A 23,241-nucleotide genomic window follows, 5' to 3' on the forward strand; every position below is an offset into this window, starting at 1 on the left:
CTACAGATAGTATTTTGAAAATCATTAATATATAAAGGGTATTTCAAGCCATGACCCTGCATAAAATATCAAAAGGAGTGAATAAAGAGAGAAAAGAGAGCATGAAGTTTAAAAATTATTTTATATACAACTTACCTCCTCCCTTGGACATACACAATCTACAGCTACATGTAAAATAACTCCATTTATAAAAGGCCTGAAAACTGGTTGAACAGCTACTTCACAATAAACATTAAAGGGGTTACATCAAGACAGGCAGAAGAAACAGAAATATGGTCTTACCAAAAAACACCAGTCGAGGTGCAGCAACTCACAATTGGGATGGATCTCACAATTCTGGAGTTTCTCCCTGAAGCATAACGGGTTCTAACCCCACATCAGGCACCCCAACCCCAGCGACCTAAACCAGTGAGATTAGCCTCCAAAACATCTAGCTTTTAAAAACAATAGGAGACCCAAAGGGCCTTAGAGAACTGAGACACTGCTCTTAAAGGGCTTGGAGGATGCCTCACTCACCCTAGAGTCCAGCTAATCTTGCTAATCATCAACCAGAGGGGCAGTGGTCTGTTGGGACTCTGCAGGGATACAGGCAGCATTTTTTGTTGTTGTTCTCTCTCTGCTTACTAATGTGGTGGGTGTGTACAGACCCTGCGCTTTCCCACCGTCTGCCAAACCTGGCAGATGCATCCCAGCACTATCCTCTCCCTCCGCTTTGCTAAAGCTACTGGATGTGCCCCAGGCCTCCCCACTCCTATTGCTCCACTAAAGTCAGCAGGCATACGCGACCCATATGGGAACACCCCTGATCACCTGGCTCTGATGAGCAGTGGGACCTGTGCTCCTGAGTCTTACAAGATCGTAATAATCAGAGACAGCTCTTGACAGGCTACCACACCCCGGGCACTGCACAGACAGCAGACAGAAATACATCCCTAGTCTTCCTGTGGAAAATACCCACTTACTTGCCTTGGAGCTTCAACCTAAAGGTCAAGCTTCAGGAATGCCAAAAATTTAGATGTGATGGACATGCTCTAAAGAAACATAAGCCTGGGGACACCACCTCTGGACTCTCCTTCAGCCTCACTACAGCTCACCAGTATCCCCCCCAGAAAGAAGCTTAGAAACATAGCTAGAACCCTGATTTTTCAACTGTGGCCCAGGGGAAACCTCCAGATTGCCTGGTCTGGAGGCCAGCAGGGTTTGTGACTATAGTACCAAAGGATTATATGTATTTATTTATATATTTTTTAAAAGGTTTTAATTTATTTATTTGAGAGAGAGAGAGAGAGAGAGTGCATGTGAGCAAGCAGGGGGGAGGAGCAGAGGGAGAGGAAGAAGCAGACTTCCTGCAGGGCCCCATCCCAGGACCCCGGGATCATGACCTGAGCTGAAGGCAGATGCTTAATGGACTGAGCCATGCAGGAGTACCCGTATTTGTATACTTTAAAAGGTTCTGCCTGAGGTTCTGGATTCTTTCTTTGTTTTGTTTTGTTTGTTTTGTTTTTTACATTTTATTTATTTATTGGTCAATCTGTCAGAGAATAAGAGACAGAGAGAGCATGCACAAGCAGAGGGAGTGGCAGGCAAAGGGAAAAGCAGACCCGACTGAGCAAGAAGCCCGATGTGGAGCTTAATCCTAGGACCCCAGGATCATGACCTGAGCTGAAGGCACATGCTTAACCAACTGAGCTACCCAGGCGCCCCGAGGTTTTGGATTCCAATCAGCCTGAAACTAGGTACTGACTGAGATCCCTCCCTTTGGAACATAGGTTTTGGCATAACCTCAACAACTAGAACCTATCAAGAATAAACTAGGCAATTTAGACAATCACAAAGGTTTAAGAGAAAACCAAAAGCTAGGGAGAGGTCGACAGATGAGGTCGACAGATGAGTCTCTTTCAAGACTAGAAGTATCTGTTTTTCTTGGTACATAGAAATAAACACAGAGTCAAGGAAAATGAGGAAACAGGAGTATGGTCCAAGTGAAAGAAAAAGAAAACCTCAAAAAAATTAATAAAAGAAAAGTAAGTAATTTACCTAATAAGGAATTCAAAGTAATGGTCATAAAGATGCTCATCAAATTTGGGAGAACAGATGAACATGTGGATAATTTCAACATAAAGACAGAAAATATAAGAAAGTACCAACTACAAGTCCCAAAGCTGAAAAATACAATAACTGAAGTGAAAATGCATTCGAGGGGTTCAACAGCAGACAAGGTGAAACAGAGGGAAGGATCAGGGAAAGAGAACTCCCCCAAATGGAGCAGCAAAATTAGAAATATATATATATTAAAAACTGAAGGTAGCTTAAGGGAACTACGGAACATTAAGTGGCAGATTTTTTTTTTTTTTTTCAGCAGAACCTGCAGCCCAGGAGGTGGTGAATTCATTCAAAGTTCTGAAAGAAAAAAATCTTCCAGCCAAGAATACTGATTCAGAATTGAAGGAGAACGAGTTTTTCAAACAAGCAACATCCAAAGGAATTCATCACAACTAAACTGGCTTTATAAGAAATGTTAAAATAATTTCTTTAAATTGAAAAGAAAAGATACTAATTAGTACTAAGAAAAATTTTATATGTTTATATGTTTACCTCACTGGTAAAGGTAAACATGTAGTAAAGGTAGTAGATTAATCACGTAAAGAGCTAGTATAATGGTTGAAAGACAAAAAAGAAATAAAAATAACTATAATAATTAGTTAAGGGATACACAACACGCAAAGATGTAAAATGTGACATCAGAAACATAAAACATGGAGAGGCAGTAAAAATGTGGAATTTTAGAATGTGTTCACACTTAAGATGCTATCAAATTAAAATACACACAGATATATATCTTTATATATATTGAGTACCTGAATGGAAAGAAACAAAACAAAACAAAATAAGACCTATTCATATGTATAAGAGACTCACTTTAGATCTAAGGACACACACAGATGGAAAGTAAAGTGATAGAGAAAGATGTTCCATGTAAATGAAAACCAAAAGAAAGCTGATGTAGCTACAATTAGACAAATAGACCTTAAAACAAAGACTGTAAAAAGAGACAAAGATAAAGGGGTCAGTCTAACAAGAGGATATAACATTTGTATATACTTATGCACCCAACATAAGAGCACCTAATTATATCAAGAAAAATATTAACAAACCTAAAAGAAAGAAATTGACAGCAATGCAATAATATTAGGAGACTTTAATACCTTACTTACAACAATGGATAGATCATGCAGACAGAAAATCAATAAGAAACATCAGCCTTAAACCACACATTAAATCAGATGGATTTAATAGATATATACAGATCATTCTATCCAAAAGCAGCAGAATACACATTCTTTAGTGTATATGGAACATTCTCTAGGAAAAATTGTTAGGTCACAAAACCAGCATTGATAAATTGAAGAAGACTAAAATCATATCAAGCATCTTTGCCAATCACAATAGTGTGAAACTAGATATCAACTACAAGATGAAAATGCACTAATATGTGTATAAACTAAACAATATGCTGCTAAACAACCAATGGGTCAATGAAGGAATCAAATAGTACCTTGAGACAAGTTAAAATAGAAAAACAACATACCAAATCTATGTGATGCAGCAAAAGCAATTCTAAGAGGGGAAGTTCATAGTGTTATAGGCATACTTCATGAATCAAGAAATACCTCAATAAACAATTTAACGTCACATCTCAAAGAATGAGAAAAAGACAAAGCCCAAAGTTAGCAGAAAGAAGGAAATAATAAAGATTAGATGAAGGAAAAAAAAAAGATTAGGTTGAAAACAAATGAAATGGAGAGCAAAAAGACAAAAGAAATCAATGAAATGAAGATCTGATACTTTAAAAGAATGAACAAAACTGACAATCAACAAAAACTTACGATGTACCTTACACTGGCTAACATAAACATATAATAAGTATATATTTATACACACACATATATGTGTATATATGCAGATATATGCATATATATATAGACAATCATTTAGCTAGACTCATGAAGAAAAACAGAGCACAAATGAGTAAAATTAGAAATGAAAGCAGCAAAGTTACAACTGACACCACAGATATACAAAGAATCATAAAAAACTACTATCAACAATTATATGTCAACAAACTGGACAACCTAGAAGAATGGATAAATTCCTAAAATCACAAAATCATCCAATAATGAAACCATAAAGAAATAGAAATTCTGAATAGAAAGATTATTAGTAACAAAATTGAGTCAGTAGTCAAAAACATCCTGACACAGAAGTCCAGGACTAGACAGCTTCACTGATAAATCAAACATTCAAAGATTTAATACTTAAGTTTCTCCAACTTTTTCAAAAAATTGAAGAGGAAGGAATGCTTCCAAATAAATTTTACGAGGCTAGTTTTACCCTGATACTAAACCTGATAAGAGTAACACACACACATACACACACATACACACACACACACACACAAAATATATATATATATATGTATGTATATATATATATATACATACATATATATATATATATATATATATATACATACATATATATATGACAATATCCCTGGTGAACATAAACGCAAAAATCTTCAATGAAATATCAGGAAACTGAATTCAACAATACATTAAAAAGATCATACACCATGATCAATTGGGATTTATTCTAGGTATGTAAGTGCAGATCATAATTCACAAATCAATCAATGTTATATACATATTAACAAAATGAAGGATAAAAGCTATATAATCACCTTAATAAATGCAAAAATGTTTGGCAAAATTCAACTTTTATTCCCAACAGAAACTTTCAACAAAGTGGGTATAGAGGGAACATACCTCAACCTAATAAATAAAGGCCATATATCATAAGCCCACAACTAATATTATACTTAAAGGTAAAAAGCTGAAATCTTCTCTTCTAAGATGAGGAACAAGACAAAGATCTCCACTCTTGCCACTTTTATTCAACACAGTATATTTTAGCCAGACCCAAGAAATTAGAAAAGAACAGGAAATAAAAATCATCCAAGTTGGATAGGAAGAAGTAAAAAAGTCACTATTTGCAGATTACATGATTTTATATATATATATATATATATATATATATATATATATATAACTCTAGAAACACCATCAAAACGTGTCAGAACTAAAAAATGAATTCACTAAAGTTTCAGGATACAAAATCAATACCTATAAATACACTGCATTTTTATACACTAATAAAAAACTATCAAAAAATAAAACAATCCCATTTAAAATTAGATCAAATAAAGGCAAAATACTAAGGAATAAATTGAACCAAGGAGGTAAAAGACCTGTATTCTGAAAACTGTCAGACATGGATGAAAGAAACTGAAGAAGACATAAATAAATGAAAGATATTCCATACTCATGGATGGGATGAATTAATATTGTTAAAATGTCTACTGTTAAAAGCAATCTATATATTCAAGGCAATCTATCTAATTTCCAATGTCATTTTTCACAGAACTAGAAAAAAGAATTTTTAAAATTTGCATGGAACCACAAAAGACCCCAAATAATCAAAGCCCTGCTGAAAAAGAACAAAGCTGGAGGCATCACATTCTCCCATTTCACACTATATTACAAAACTTTAATAATCAAAATAGTATGGTTTGGGCATAAAAATGGAACAGAATAGAGAGCCCAGAAACAAACTCACACACATACGGTCAATTAACTTAAAACAAAGGAGGCAAGAATAAACAATGTGGAAAGATACTCCCTTCAACAAATGCTGTTGTGAGAACTGGAGAGCAACATTAAAGGAAGGAAGGAAAGAAAAGAAAGAGTTATGGACATTGGGGAGGGTATGTGCTATGATGAGTGCTGTGAAGTGTGTAAGGCTGATGATTCACAGATCTGTACCCTTGCGGCAGATAATACATTATATGTTAATTTTTTAAAAAGTAAAAAAAAAAAAAAAGAGAAAATAAGGAAGGAAGGAAGGAAGGAAAAAGTAAAGAAAAGGAAAAGAAGAAAGTGGATTCTATGGTACATCATGCAGAAAAATTAACTTAAAATGAATTAGGCTGGATTTTAAGACACAAAACCATAAAACATCTAGAAGAAAACAAATGGTAAGCTCCTTGACAGCTTGGCAATCATTTTTTTGGATTTGACTTCAAAAGCAAAGGCACCAAAAGCTAAAATAAACAAGTGGGACTACATAAAATAAAAACCTTCTGAAGAGCAAAGCAAATCAACAACATAATGAAAAGAGAACCTACTGAATGGGGAAAAAATTTGCAAATCATGTATCTGATAAACATATCAGATATAAACATATAAAATATATAAACATATATAAACATATAAAATCAGATATAACATATAAAGAATTCATACAAATTACCAAAAAGAAAAAAAAAAAGGAAGGAAAGAAAAGAAACAAAAACAAACAGTAAATCAGGGGCAGAGAATCTGTACAGACATTTTTCCATAGAAGATATACAGGGGGTCAACAGTCACATGAAAAGATGTTCAAAACTACTAAACAAAAACGAAATGCAAGTCAAAACCACAATGAGACATCATCTGCTACCTCTTAGAATGGCTATTATCAAAAAAGCAAGAAATAACAAGCATTGGTAAGGAAACCCTTGTGCACCATTGGTGGGAAAGTACATTGGTGCAGCCACTCTGGAAAACAGAATGTAGGTTTCTCAAAAAATTAAAAATAGAACTACCATACAATCCAGTGATTCCACTTCTGGGTATTTATCCAAAGAAAATGAAAACAGGAATTCCAAAAGATATATGCAACTTTATTTTCAGTCAGCATTATATATAATAGTCATGATATGGAAACAATGTCAGTATCCACTGATGGAAGAATGGATAAAGAAAATATGATATATCTCATAATGGAATGTGATATAAAATGTGATGTGTGTGTGTACATATATACTATATATAATGGAATACTACTCAGTCATAGAAAAGAATGAAATCTTGACATGTGCAATGACATGGATGGAGCTAGAGTATATTATGCTAAGTGAAGTCAGTCAGAAAGACAAAGACAAATACCGTATGATTTCACTTACATGTAAAATCTAAAAAAAAAAAAACACTAAAATGAAATAGAACAAAAGAGAATAAATACATAGAACATAGTAATGGTTGTCAGAGCCCAGCAGAATTGGGGGGTGAGTAAAATGGGTAAAGGGAGTCAAGAGGTACAAACTTCCAGTTGTAAATAAGTCAGATAGGGATGTAATAATAATTACAGCCAAAGTAGTGTAGTGCATATTTGAAAGTTCCTAACAGAGTAAATCTTAAATGTTTGCATCACAAGAAAAAATTGTAACTTTGTATAGTAACAATGGTATCTAGACTTGTGCTGCTCATGGTACACACAATAGCAAATCATTACACTGTATACCTGAAGCTTATATAATGCTATATGCCAATTATACCTCAATAAAAAACATCTGATGTCGGGGCACCTGGGTGGCTCAGTGGGTTAAAGCCTCTGCCTTCAGCTCGGGTCATGATCCCAGGGTCCTGGGATCGAGCCCTACATCAGGCTCTCTGCTCCTCTCTCTCCCTGCCTGCCTCTCTGCCTACTTGTGATCTCTGTTTGTCAAATAAATAAATAAAATCTTTAAAAAAACAAACAAACAAACAAAAAATCTGATGTCAGACTAGGTTTCATTCCTTCATAGGGAATCCGTCTCAATCTCTGGTTTCTAATACCTAAATTTATATTTGTCTTTGGAATCTGCAGTTTCACTGCAGTAAGTCTAAGGGTAGATTTCTATTTATTTATTCTGCCTGTTATACATTGTGCCTTCTGGTTAACTGCATGTAGTCACTGGCCCCAGAAATATTTCTTCAACATCCTTCACATATTCCTCCATATCCATCTTTTTATTCTTTTCTTCAGAATCTTCTCTTAGATGTAAGTTAGATGTTCATAGTCTACTCCCAATATATTCTGTCTTTCTGTTCATATTTTCTACCTCCTTAGTTTTTGGTACTACATTCTGTATATTATCTTTCAATTTTCTCTTATTTTTTTTCAATAGTTTAATATACATACCCTTTTAACGTTTTAGAATGTTAATTTTAATTCTAATAATTTTGTCCTTTTCAAATCATCTACCTTAACTTTATGTTTCATTTGTTTAATTTCTAATATCACTTATATCTTAAATATTTTATCTACTTATGTAATACTAATAATCTGGTAATTTTACCATCTGAAATTATATAGGGGGTGATTTGAATTAGCTCTGTGTTCTATGTGATGGCTTCACCTCATATCTTGTGCTTGTGGGTTATTTTCATTGTATGCTGAAATTTCACTAAATTTAATTGTGAGAATACTAAGAGTATTTTTCTTTGTAGAGGATTTGGATTTGCTTCTGACCAACCTAGAGCCACTTTCTGTTAGGATGATATCAATCTAGAGCCACTTTAACTTAATCTCTTGTCTTGGGAACTCCTTGACCCTTATCAATAATATACTTTCAAATAATAGATCCCCATAAGAACAGGCTTATAGTTAAATTTTTTTTTACGTGAGATGAATATAATTATTTTTATCATGACTTTTATACTCAGTGGGAAGAGAAATGGACCTAATTTTATATTGGTACCTTCTACAGAAAGACAGAATACTCCCACCCATCATTTCACAGAAGATGTAATAGCTAATATTTATTGAGTGACTTTAAGCAGGTTTACATACAATCTCTGTTCAGCTCCCCAATTTGGCTTGAGCCTGAAACTCAGTTTTCTCTTCCAACGAAGGGGATTTTGGCCTAATTTGCCAAAAGCACGGCTTGCTAGTGTTAGTTTTTAACACTAGGGTAATTCAATGGTCAGTCCTCACAGTTGCATTACTTCTGTGGCTTGTTTCATTCAATATTTTTGTGGGGGGCTCACCTGTAAAGGCTAACACATCCTTCCTTTCAAGAGAAAAAAAAAACACTTAAAGGTACACTTATTGGAAAATTCCCAGCATCTTGATGTTTTGCAGAAGGCATTTTAGAACACTTCATTTCAACATCTGTTAAGTAAGCTCATCAAATCTCCCTCATAAAACTAATGTGGGGATTAAGTTTTACACTGTTTATCGTTGTTTAGCACAAGGAATGACATAAAAATGCACTCCACAAATATTAGCTATTACTATTATCATAGGGTGATATTTTTAAAGAAGTAAACATACTGAAAAACTCATACAGCATATACTTTTATTAGACAAATGACTTTCAAATAAAATTTTGACCTCACGATAGTCACACTGTCACTTATTTTCCTGGACTACTTTGCAGTTCTTCTTTAATCAGTATTTGTCCATTCTGGTCTATTTGTGCTAAGGTAGGTGTGACAGTGACTGAGCAATTCAAAGTCATAGTTACCTGGAACAAATAATTGCTCCCTCAAGCTGCATATCATTAAAGTTACTATTAAAGCAGAATTAGCTAGTTCAGATTTTGCCTCTCTTTTACTCTATTATTTAATGTCAGGTGAAAGAATTTACAGATGACTTTGAAAGGGACAGAAGTTGGGGTGTTAATAATTCAAAAGGAAGATGAAATCATCACTAATCAAGAGAAGTGGTGAAGACTTTGGACTTCTAAATGTGTGATTTTAATACTTAAGACTCTTAAGATGATTTCTTTTAGTCATCCCTAATACTTTCAAGCTCCTGCTGTAAGCTTTCCTTAGAAATTGGGAAACCAGTAAATTGCAATATTCACTTCTTACCAGGCAGCTTTTATTGTTAACAGAAGGAAAAGATCAGTGAGATTGGAGGTACTGTGGCCAAATGGTCATGTGCCCAGGCTCCAAGTACAAGGAGAGTTGGGTCTGAATGTTTAATAGACTCTCACTATCTCTGTGGCTTTTGATACCCTTTCCATGTCTATAAAACAGGCTGCAAAAGACCTTAAAACATAGGGTCATTGTGACAACAAATGAAAAACTGCCTGCTGAAACACTTAAAGCAGGGACTGGGCCTTTGGGACCACGAGGCCATTAGCATTATTATTATGATTTGCTGTATCACTAACAAATCTGTAGCTTGGTTAGTCTGGAATAAGTTGTAAAAATCAGATGATTTGGTGTGATTTTTAGAGCTGTTTCCTGGTTTGCTCACCATCTTTGAAATCATTACTATGAGTAGAAAATATAGTGCCATATGATTACAAAGAGTGAACAATGCCTTTTCAAGGAATGGAAGAATTTATTACATCTCTGAATGCAAACTCACACTCTGAAATTAGGGACGGGATCTGGCATATCTCTTTTAAATATTTATAGGCTATAAAAAACTGGCTGTTTGATTGATTTAACACGCAAATAGATGTTACCTTTGTTCTGGATAATTGTGGCTATAAGAAACATTAGGTGGGCAATTAAAAAAAAAAAAAACCACAAACCTCTCACATATGCATTTAATTGAGAAGAGAATGGGCTTAAGCCCATCTTCAAGTAAAGGGACACTGCTTATTAACGGAAAAACTTTTTCTTTAGCCAACCCCACCCAAAAAAAATCAAGGAAACTAGGGTGTGAAACAATGTTAGAATTTTTCACTATAACAATCTAATGCATCATAGATTTTTTGGAAAATAAAAGAAATCAATTTTAAAATGGTTACTGTAATCATTTTATTTCCTCAGCCCCTCCAATAATTTATCCCAAGACTCCTTCCACACTGCATCAAAACATCAGTCTTATAAACTAAATATTCAATGGGAACACCCAAAATGTTTAATTTAGCTAACAACCTATTAGGTTTTGGTCTATTACCTACGTAGTTTGGAAATGATCAAAGAACCCAGCTTAGACCTTGAGAAATAGGAAAAATCTGTTACTAACCATCCTTTTACATCAACATCATATATCTAAAGTCATACCAGCTCTTTAACGACTGGCACCATGGAATTTGAGAAGGATATTATCTCCAACATATATGGTTTTCATCAAAGTTCTAAAGCATCAAATTTTTTTTTCCTCATTGCCAAATTACTCTCAGGCTAGATATTTCATATAAGCAGAGCCAGGACTGGTAGTGGTTTCAAGTTTATTTAATTCAAGTTATTTATTGTAACTATAACATTCTGCCTAATTGACTACTGAAGTAGAAGTGGAGACCTTCCAATTTAAGATTTAAGGGATGAAAAGGAGTCCTTTTATCAGTCTTCTGCATTTAGCTAAACGATAGAGGTGTGCGTATTTCATTGTTTTTCATATTGATATATATATATATATATATATATATATATATATATATATATATATTTGTTTATTTCTGCCCCTGGTGGGATACACGTGCATACACACAAACACAAAACATTACACACACATAGCTTTGAGGGTAGGTAATATAGTACACAACTTAGCAAAAATAAAACGCCAATCACTTATTGAATATGTACTATGCTTTTAGCACTACAGTAAGCCCTTTCCACACAGTATTTTATGTTTTGCTCAGGAGATAGCTATGAAACAGGAGCTGTGAGGCTATGAGCTATGAAGGGATGTGCCAGTTATCAACTTACTGCCTCTAAACAGTGATCTGCATTTGATACTCAAAATATTTCTCCTAGCCCCCTGACCCCATGCTAAACTTTGTCAGTAGAGGGCACTGGAGTGACAACTGGGGAAGTAAAGATTTCTCCATTCCAGTGTGTTTGTCATTCCTTCTTGCTCCCTTGGGTCTGGGTTGACCTGTAGGATGCCTGGTGGAGCTCAAGTCCTCTGTTCCTAACTCTCCCATAAATTTTAGCAGCACCCTCTACAGGTGTCTTCTGGCAAGCTCTGTGGGTGACCCAGTGGCAAGTTCATCATGGGGGTGGGGGACAAATCCACGGGCAGCTTCCTGGTGCCCCAGCCTGTTTCCCTCAGTTCAACAGCACCAGCCACAGGTAGCTTTTTAGCTGTGCAGTTTCTGTGGCCTGTCTAACCCTGACTAATAACAAGGGGCTATTCTAACCCAAGGTTTTCTGATTCTATAGCCAACGTTTTAGTAACTCAATTTGGAAATAGCAGAGTAGGTTTTCAATCAAGGTCTGTTTCTGAGTTGAATTTTTATTTATTTGGGGAAAATGCCTGGTTCCACACCGAAGAACTTCGCAATATAAGAGCATAAGTAGTTTCTCTGTTACTAAAGGTTTGCAAGAATATTACATAAATAAGACCATTGCCAAGGTCAGGTTTAGAGACTGATCTGTTCCTAAGGAGAGAATAGATAGACTCTGAACATTGTTAAAGATTACAATTTGGGCCTTTTCATAGCTTAGCCAAGGTTGGTTCTACAATGTGACTTTTGATTTTTTGCTTCAATTGCAATTTCTACTCTGATACTAAGAGTAAAATATAAGTAAGAGCATACTACAATTCCCTCACAAAATCCAAATTTAAATGAACTTTGAGTTAGTTGCCATCTACAAATGACTACTCTTGCTCACATCAAACAACAGTGCAACAAGAAGTGAGAGGACAAGGGACTCTTTGGGATCTCCTTTGCCAATCCCTAGTCTCTCACACTGATAGGGGGAAAGGGTGACTAAAGTGTTCAGGAAAGACAGGCACCTCCCCCTCAATCTGTCCTATGGTCACTGAGGGGGGTGGGTAGGCTCTCCTACTCTACACTTCATTCTAATTTGCAAACAAGATCATACCTCTCCTCCACTTAAACAACAAAAGGTTTCCTACATACTCCCCCACCCCCAGCTACCATCCCTCTTAGGATCTTTCTTTCTCTTCACAACCAAGCTCCTTAGAAGCATAGGGCAAACTTTGCTTTCCTCCTTCCTCTTCCCTAATGTCTTCTGTAATGCCCCAGCACTGTTCTATCCCCAGGGAAATGCCACCAAAACCATTCTGGTAAATGTCATAAGTAATGTCTTTTTTGCCCAATTCTGTCTTCATCTTACCAGGCCTGCTTATTGTATCTGACTTTTTTTTTTTCATGGCTTCTCTTTATAAACTGCTACCTCCTAAGCACCCTGCTTTTAACTTGCGTCTCCTCATACCTCTGTGACCATTTATTCTCATTTCCTTTGGAAACACTGCTTCCTCTGCCTAACCTTGATTTTTTCTAAAGATTGTATTTATTCATGAGAGAGGAGAGAGCAAAAAGACTCAGCATGGGGTCTGACTTGGGACTTAATCCCAGGACCCTGAGATCATGACCTGAGACGAAGGCAGATGCTTAACTGACTGATCTACCTAGGTGTCCCTGCTTAAACCTGGATTTTATGTATAATTCCTAAATTCTGTCCATGATTCATTTTCCTTGGGCTTATCTGGGGTGATGTCATGAACTTTAGAGTTTTAACTAGCATGTGGCCTGGTAAATCCCACATCTGTATAACTGGTCTGGATCCCTCTATGTATCTCTTTTCCTGAATTATGGAAAATCCTTGCTAGACACTCCCTAAGTATTCTAGTAGACCCTGCTGATACCCTACCCCATAGTCCCTTAACCTCAATGGCTCTGAGTTCACCTAAAGCTGTGGTGGCATTTCCATAAGCACCCACCTCAAGCACCCACATTTCTTAATTGGACTGCGCTCAACAGCTCAGAAGTGTGGGATTTTATGCACCTGCGTGCAATCCTCAAACAAAAACAGAGGGAAATTGGTGGATAAACACTCCATTTTCCATCAGTTCACTGGGACACTTCAGAGCATGCTCTCTGACACTAGTGTTGTACATGATTTCTTTAAAGTTCCCAGTAGGACTAGCCTGGTCACTCCCACTGGAAACTCACTATTAAAAGTACCCTTTATCAACTGTCTAAGCTTTCCTTCTCCAATCCTTCATGTGTCCTTCTTGGTATTATCTCTCAAATTAACTAATAGCACCTAAGTCCTTGACTCAGGGATTGCTTTTGGTTGGTATGAAACTTCAGCAGGCACTGCAGGATCAATGGAGATAAAAAGTGACATGTGATTTTTTTACCTCCAAACTCGCTTTTTTTTTTTCTCATTTTCTCAATCTTGTTTATGAAAAATAGCTATCCAGTCACCTGAATCAGAAACCTAGATGCTCTCCTAGATTTTTCATTTTCACTATACCTATCACCATTGCCCTTGTCTTCAGCTGATCTAAAAATACCACTTCTTCCTTGGTCTCACTACCTGCGACATCCCTATCTTTTAGACCACTTACTCTCCACAGTCACTGCAAAGGTAATATAAGTTGATACGGCACTGCTCTTCTCCTTTCCCCCTTACATTCTTTTAAAATATTTACTTATGGGTGCCTGGGTGGCTCAGTGGGTTAAAGCCTCTGCCTTCAGCTCAGGTCATGATCCTGGGTCCTGGGATCGAGCCCCACATCAGGCTCTCTGCTTAGAGAACCTGCTTCCCTTCCTCTCTCTCTGCCTGCCTCTCTGCCTACTTGTGATCTCTATCAAATAAATAAATAAAATCTTTTTAAAAATTTACTTATTTACTTATTGAAAGAGAAAGAGAGAGAGAGAGCAAGTGAGCATGAGCAGGAAGGAGAGGGGGAGAGGGAGAGACTATCTCCAGCAGATTCCACACTGAGTGCTGATCCCAACACGGGGTTTGATCTCACAACCCTGAGATCACGGCCTGAGTCAGAGTCAAGATGTCAGAGTCAGAAACAAGAGTCAGATGCTCAGCCAACTGTACCACCCAGGTGGCCCTTCCTCCTGACATTCTAAACCCTTCAGTGTCTCTGAGTGCATGCTTATAGACCAGGCTGTTTGAGAAGCATTGGTTTTCCTCAGCCATCTTGCTGATGCCTACTTATTCAGGTCTACCTTCAGACACTCCCCCACCTGTACCTTACACTCAGGCAAAACCAAATGGTTTGCAGATGTGCATTGATAACCAGCCTCATGCTTCCAATTCTTTGCATGTGTATGTCTACCTGTCTGGGATTACCCTCCTACACCCACCCATTTGGCTATCTCCTGTTCTGATTTTAAAATGTTCACAGGGCTGCCTTCCTGGCTCAGTCAGTAGAGCATGCAGGTCTTGATCTCAGGGTTTTGAGTTCGAGCCCCATACTGGGTATAGAGATTACTTTTTTTTTTTTTTAAAGATTTTATTTATTTATTTGTCAGAGACAGAGGGAGAGAGTGAGCGAGCACAGGCAGACAGAGAGGCAGGCAGAGGCAGAGGGAGAAGCAGGCTCCCCGCCGAGCAAGGAGCCCAATATGGGACTCGATCCCAGGACGCTGGGATCATGACCTGAGCCGAAGGCAGCCGCTTAACCAACTGAGCCACCCAGGCGTCCCTATAGAGATTACTTTTAAAAAATGTTTTGAATCTTAAAAAAAAAAAATACAATGTCATTCACAGTGAATTTTCTTTAGAAAAGCTACCCCAAATGCCTTCGTGTGCTGACCCACACAGGTCTACACTGTTTTTCTGTGTTTTCAAATCCTCTGTGGTAACTTTTAACACAATTTTTTTGCATCTTATAAGGATATTGTTGTTATTATGTTCTGAACACACTAAGATATCAGTGAATTTTTGCTTAACTACTCACTGTCTATGAGTAATGGAGGGAAAAATTTCCTTCTGATTAGCTAACCTTAGAACACTGTCTCACATGTTAGAGATACATGAAATAAATGGATACAAAACTAAACTCCATTCTAATGTATTTGTTCTTTTTGACAAGTAATCCATTCTTGATTTAGGAGAGTATATGCAAAACACTATTTGATTGGGAGTAGTATGTTATTTTCTCTTAATTTTGATTGAAAACATTCAGAAAACACATGGTATAATTTTTGCATATGAAAATTCTTCTGTTATATATAAATTAAAGCTCTTTAGTGTTACTTGGGAAGCATAAACAGTATCTAGAGAACTAAGGGAATCACACATATGACTAATAGATTACACATGACTGTAACGTGTATGCACGTGTTGAGAAAGGTGGAGGGGATGCCTGGATGGCTCAGTTGGTTAAGCCTCTGCCTTTGGGTCAGATCCTAGGGTCTTGGGTTCAAGCCCTGTAGCTAGCTCCCTGTTCAGCCTGGGGTGGGAGGGGGTTCCGCTTCTCCCTCTTCCCCTCCTCCCTACTTGTGTTCTCATGTTTCTCTCTCTCAAATAAATAATTATTTAAAACAGAGAGAGAGAGAGAGAGAGAGGTGGGGGAGAGGGAGAAAGGGAAAGAAGGAGAGAAAGAGATGAGGATACCTACACATATCGGTTAATTTGGGTAGGGAAAAGAATCCTGTGGTCAAATAAGATCTGATTTTGAATTGTTAATCTATTTACAGCTTGTGGACTTAAGTATATTACTGTATTTGGTATATCTCTGTTTCCTGTTAAAACTCACCCTTTATAATGTTTCTGTAAGATAAAATGATAGAAGACACATGTAAATAATGTACTCATGTCTGGCACATGACAATTCTAAAACCTGGAAGCTGAGCTAACATTTAAAGTATTCTTTTTTTTTTTTTTCTGAGACCCCTACAAGTATTTGTTAGATATTTATGCAAATCAGTTTAAAAAGACTTTTTACTCTTATGGCCATACCTCTTCATGTAGCTCTCTCCACCGAGAATTAAATGTCTCAAGTTCCTCATTGATCAGTTCATCCATGACTCCACCATCTGTTAGGGTCTGTGCCAATATGCGAATTTGATTCGGGTTATCCTCTGAATGTTGCATCAAATTTTCAAGTGACTGAAACACATTTGCAATAATTATTATTTCCCTTCTTTTTCTAAATATACTGAATTAACACTAAATGCTTAGTATCTTCTTATTTACATATCATTAAGTTAAAAACAATTTAAAGCAGTATTGAATTGGGACAATAAAACATCAAGGACCATTGTTAGTTAAAAAAAAACGATGTTTCTCCATGTGTATCTTCATGAGCTTGTGGCAGGACTGTGGAATGGGCCACTTAAAAATTATCCACAGCCACATTCTTCTTTGAGGTCCTCTACTCTTAAACCTGGGAAGGTAAAATACTTAATATTCTTAATACTTAATAATACTTTAAAATACTTAAATATTCTCTTATATCTAGTGGTGGCTAATTGACATGATTCTAAAAACTATATGTAGGTAGAAATTCAAGAGCAGAGTTTCCCTTCCTAAATTAAAAAGAAAAAAAAAGATACAACCTCTAGAAGAAATCTTGCCCTTCATAATTTTTCCCCACACACATAGCTTGTAAGTGGAGCAGCCATCTTTGGACAGAAAAGCGGTAAAGAGGAGGCTGAAGTCCTTCAGTCTGATCATTTAATAGGATAAGTGCATCACTGCACCCTTTGTTCTGGCCACCATCCTTCTACTAATGCACTGTGTGTGCTTCAACTTTTTTTGGAAGATGCATCACATTGCTGATTGACAAGGAATGCGTGGTCAGTTAACATCTCTGAATAGGACAAGGCCAAAATTATAGTTCATCTGAGACCAGTCTCATTGTTCTCTGATAACTCTTCAGGTTTTACAATCCTCTTGAGAAAATAAGGAAGCTGGATATATGATGTTTAGGTTTCTGCTATAACACTCTAGAATCTTAATACTATCTGAAGAGGCATTTTACATTTTCTTTGCATCTTAATTTACGTGGGTTATTTTAGCATATTTACACAGGGGTTGCACTGCAAATGGCCCTATACACAATACAGATGGCAAAACTACATATTCATTATACACAAAGGGTTAACCAAATGTACAATAAGATGTATAGAACAGAAATGATTATTGTGAGAAGTTCACATAAATCAAGTTTTTATACCTGCCAATTCCTTTAGATTTTACTTTTTAAATGTCTTCAAGATAAAACTTGAAAACGTATTAAGATTCTGTAGTACCAAAATGTATGAACATTTTAAAGATACATTCCTAATATCAGAGCATGCACATTTAATACCTCACGGCATTCTGTAAGGTATAAATTTATGCTTTTAAATAATCTAAAAGTATGTTTCAATTCAATAAATGTAGCTTTAAACTGGAAGTAATGTTTTATATGATCATCCTGTATAGCTTTGCTCTGAAGGAGCAAAACGGTACCTTCACACTGTCTGTGTGAGTCTATGGTGGATTTAAATGGGTAAAGGAATGTGTCAACGTAGAACTTTGTAATATAGAAAAAGGCAGATGTCCTCTGGAAAAGGTTATTTAAATCCTCTTTACAAACTTGAGACTGGAAGGGTTACAGAAGAAACAAAGGCCTCATCCAAAGCACCAGAGCTGGGAGAGGCACGGCAACCACACTCTCTGTACTGTTTCCCCCACAGCTCTTTTCTACTTGGTCCTGGGCATCCATGACATGAATTATTATCATTTTGATTAAGTCACAACTTACATCAAGCACCTCGGAGATTTCCTCAGCTCCCCCAGGAATATTTTCAGTGGTTTTCAGTTTGAATTCTACTTCATTCAGCCACTTGTTTGCCTTCTCCAAGTATGACAATAACTCATGCCAGCACGCCCAAACTTCCTAAGAAAGAAATACATATTGCATATGAAATATATGATAGAAGTGACTGTGGGGTTTGGGAATTTTCGTTTTTAAAGCTGTAAAAATTGAACATGTTTATTTTATACTGTTCACATTTCCTTTGCAGTAGATAATTGAAAAAAAACTAGTCATGTTGATCAGCTAATACGTTTATAATTACTAATCATTAAGGAAACATCTTACTATAAAAATTAAAAAGTCAGTGATTTACTTTTTTAAATAAAAAACTCATCAACATTACCATCTGTAAAGTAAAAAAAAGCATACACAAAAATGCATATATATATATAGATCTAACACTGCAAAACCTTAAATATGACCAGTTTTCTGTGAGCTCCTTTAAACTTTATTATATGCATGCAATATGATAGCTAACATTAAAGCAAGATTTAGCTACACAGCTCTTTTCACTAAACATTATATCATATAATTTTTCTGTATTACTAAGAAGATATATCTTTGGGGTGCCTGGGTGGCTCATTGGGTTAAGCCTCTGCCTTCAGCTCAGGCCATGATCTCAGGGTCCTTGGATTGAGTCCCACATTGGGCTCTCTGCTCGGCAGGGAGCCTGCTTCCTCCTCTCTCTCTGCCTGCCTCTCTGCCTACTTGTGATCTCTCTCTGTCAAATAAATAAATAAAATCTTTTAAAAAGGGAAGATATATCTTTAATGAAAATCTAAATTTCCATATAAGTGGCTGTATTATTCTTTTCTTAACAGTCAAAACTTATTGGGTAGTTAGCCTATTTTTGGTTTTGTTTGCTAATAAACTTGTGGTGAAGATCACCATGAATATAGACATTTTCCCATATTTCAAATTATTTCTTTGAGGTATATTAGGAAGAATATGACTCATAACTATGGATATAGCTATTTTAAAATGGCTTTTGATATGTATTGAAAAATGATAACTGTAATACACAAACATAGTCATATATAAAAAAGCAAAACTTTAAGATTGCAACCAGAAAATACAAAAGAGTATTTTATAAACTTGGGATGAGAAAGGATATCTTAAACAAGACATTTTATAAAAAACAATGCAAAACAAAAACAACCTCCCCTAAAAACCTGAATAAATTTGTTTACAGTAGAGTTAAACCATTCTATTTATCAAAAGATACCATAAAGAAATTGAAAACCACCCTAAAAACTTGAAGAAAACAATTGCAAAATTTCTAACAGATGAGTAAAAAAGGAATGTCCCCAAGCCAATTAAAAGGTGAAGGGACATCCCAATGGAAAATGAAAGGAAACCCTAAACCACCATTTCAAAGAAAAAGACATATGCATATCCAACAAATATATGAAAATATGTTCAATCTCATTAGCAGTCAGGGGGATGTAAGTCAAGATTACATGGAATTTGTACAAGCTTGACTGATGCAAATGAGAAATTTCATAATCCTAAGTGTAAAAGAAGGTACACATTAACAAAAATTTGTATTTATTGTTGGTGGCTGTGTCTACTAAAATGACTGTTTTGGAAAACAATCCATCATTCTCAGTCAGGTGAATATACACATACCCCACAATCCAGCAACTCCACTTTTGCATACATATCCTCAGAGAAACTGCTTTGTGTGGACAACAAAGACAGTTAAGAGAATGTTCATTTTAGCACTTTTGGTAGTAACCAAAATTTTAAAAACAACCTTATGTCTGCTAACCAGAGAATGTAGAGACACACTGTACTACATTTAAACAGAGAACACAGAAGTAAAAATGCAAATTTCATCACACAGAACAAACATGGATGAGTTTCTGACACAGAAATGCTGGGCAAAGTGGACAAGCCCTGAAAATGCAAATATTAAGGTTATAATCTTTTGTAATGCTCAAAACAAGTGAAATTGAGCAATACAATATTTAGGTATTCATTTGAGTGTGATAAAACATTTTTTAAGCAAAGAAACAATAAAGGCAAATTGGGAAAAGGAAGTCTATTGGGAAAAAAGCAGGAAGATACGCTAGAGGATATGAATACAAAAATGTTCATTTTCCATTAGATTTGATATTGTAAATATTGGACAAACCTATACATACAGTACTTCAATCACTACCACCTGCTACTCCCCGCCCCCCAACTCCACCAAAAATAAAGCTAAGGAAGGAAGTTTTATTGTAGGAGAAACCAAAAATTCTGTCAGATTTCCCATATTTTCACTTCGCCTATAGCCCTTGCGAATGACAGAAGACATTCCTTCTCTAACTGATGAAAAGTATCAGTATAACCTGTCTTGCCACCCTACCAATACCTGCTTAGTATTTCATGTACAGTTTATTACAGAAAGTGAAATTAAGTATTTTGCTTTAAAAGGTGACAGAAATCTTAAATCTGGGTCCTTTCCAGCTCCTGCTGGACTACAGGCTGTCTTCCTTCTGGGCAAAGATCCCAGTGGGAAAATATAAATATCTCCTTAAATACCCCAGGGTACTTCAGATCTTTGAAGATAAGAAGATGTGATTGGTAATGTGTCTTATTAACTTTGGTGCAGATTGAGGTAATGAACTACCTTGCCGATTTAACTCTCAGGATGGATAGCCTCTTGTGTCCTCAATGCATCTGAAGGACACAGCTGAAGATGCTGAATGTACTGGCTTTACAGGTCACCTCTGCAAAATAAAATGTAGTCTTGCCGTCTGAATTGGAGCTAAAAGCCACTTAGAATAACTGTTAAGCTTTGCAGGTTGGAACTCAAAACTACTTGGAAATCACAGAATTCACCATGGCTTTGAAGAGATGACAACAGAAAAAGGAAACTTCCATTCAAAATGGTCAGTGGGACTGATGTAGCAATCCACCCACCCCTGCTTTTGTGACACTGAAATGCTGGGTAAGACATAAAGGGCAACATTTAAGCTCATCAGGCTGCTCTGTGAAATATGAAAGTCCTCCCGAAGCAGAAACAAAGAGGGAAGTTAAGTGCATGCAGAGGTTGGGAGGCTAAGCTTAACAAAACACTGGCATATCAGAACAGGGTATATGACATACAAGCTAGGGTATTCAACACTAATTTGGGATGAAAAAAGGGGCACTGGTCTCACACATGGAAGAGCATAAAGTTGTGTCCCACCTATCCTGGAAACAAGGTCTATAAAATCCCCCTCCACTCGAGTAAAAGGAATTAGCAAGGAAGCTGAGAATCCTTTGGATGTTAGTTGGAAAATAAGGATTCACCCACCAGAAACTGAAATGTAAGTTTATATCACACATGAGAGTAGAATGTAACATTTCTAGGACTCTGGTAGAAACATTAAAAACAAACAAGCAAACAAAACAAAACTCATGAGGACCCTCAGACAGCCCAGAGCAGAAAGGATTTTCAGTAAAAACAATTCCTACTACACGTGAACTCAGAAACAAAAAATCACAAGCCACGTGAGGAAATTTACTGCCATTTGAGGCAGTCAGTAGTTGTAATGAATGTAGAGTCCACAACTTATAATCTAAAGATGACACAATTGTAAGGAATTTCATAATAAATAACTTTAGCCCGCTGTTAAAAGTTGCCAGTAAGTTCTCTTTTTCTTGAGACTGGCAAATAGAGTTCATACTTAAGAGCTTAAGGCTAAATTCCCTATATTCTATGTTTAAAACAAACGAACAAATAAACAAACTTCTACAACATGTTTTCACAAGCTGTGGTCTAAACAGAGGGAGCTGATGGGGATGGCAATGGGGGGATATGAAGAAAGGAGGGCTGGAAAATGAGGCAATTTTTAAAAATTTTACCTTTTAAAGTAAACTCTACACCCAACGTGGGACTTGAATTTACAATTCCGAGATCAAGAGTCATGTGCTCTGTTAACTGAACCAGTCAGGTGCCCTAGAAGCAAATCTTTTTCTTAACTTTTTACTGTGTGTTTAGAGGAAACCCATCTGGTCCCTTTTCTTTAAAGGATCTAAAATAATACTGCTCATCAAATGGGTGGATACGTTCAGAAAGAGATGGTTGGCATGCATTACCTACTGAGCTGCTGGTATGGTCAAGGAAGAATCAAGCAGTTATGGGAGATGGGATGTGCCAGAGCTTGCTGGCTAAGCTGAAATATGGTGGAGAAATAAGACTTCAGTGCATCATGGAAGCATGGGTTTAAAAGATGTAACTTTCAAGAGAATGTGGTTTAAGCTTACTGGCAAGAGTAAGCCTGAAATTTTGTTGAATACTCCAAGGCACCATGAATGAATAGAAGATCTTTTGGGGGGGGGTTGGTTACAATCTATATGAATACAGATCCCCAAAGATCACATCAAGTCTACAGTGAACAAGCCAGATCAGTGGTGATAACCTATAGAATCTGGTGATAACATACTCATCATTATAGATGTCTATGGGTGTTAATAAAAGGGTATAGCAACTGTGACCAGCAAAGAAAAGGGAGTTATGTGAAGAAGGTATTTTACCCTCATTATCATCCCCTAAACCAATACTATACAATCACTATCCAGAAACTGAATGGGAGAAGTGGACGCTTAAATCATATTTTTTTTGCACTCCCACCTTTGTATAAATTGCTGCAGCCACATATTAATCTAGACTAATGGAAGATGTTAACAAACTATGATATCAAAATTTAAATAACACTAAACTTTAATAACTAAAATTAATGAAAAATCATGGGATCAGACAGCAATAGTGATTAGGAAGCCATCTACTAGGCAAAAAATGAGGTTTGACATCGGTGGTTAAAATTATTGGAAAATCAAAACTCTTTCATGCTCATTACTCATGGAGACTTCTCAACCAAACAGACTGCATAGGTTTAATTTGTTTAACAAAAA

At 36.3% G+C, this 23,241-nt stretch overlaps 1 protein-coding gene across 4 annotated transcripts in view; it reads right to left on the minus strand.

Annotated features, from left to right (window-relative positions):
• The window catches only part of DMD (dystrophin), a 2,197,254-nt gene that overhangs the window by 1,274,896 nt on the left and 899,117 nt on the right, over positions 1–23,241 (minus strand). For all 4 annotated transcript variants that reach the window (XM_032883124.1, XM_032883125.1, XM_032883122.1 and 1 more), the window contains exons 28-29: positions 18,301–18,435; positions 16,509–16,658 (exon numbers count right to left, since the gene is read on the minus strand). In XM_032883124.1, the coding sequence (XP_032739015.1) occupies positions 16,509–16,658; positions 18,301–18,435 (285 nt within the window). The remainder of the gene's footprint in view (positions 1–16,508; positions 16,659–18,300; positions 18,436–23,241) is intronic.

Source organism: Lontra canadensis, unplaced genomic scaffold, assembly GCF_010015895.1.
Source record: "Lontra canadensis isolate GAN:19392208 unplaced genomic scaffold, GSC_riverotter_1.0 scaffold86, whole genome shotgun sequence".
Lineage (NCBI taxonomy): Eukaryota > Metazoa > Chordata > Mammalia > Carnivora > Mustelidae > Lontra > Lontra canadensis.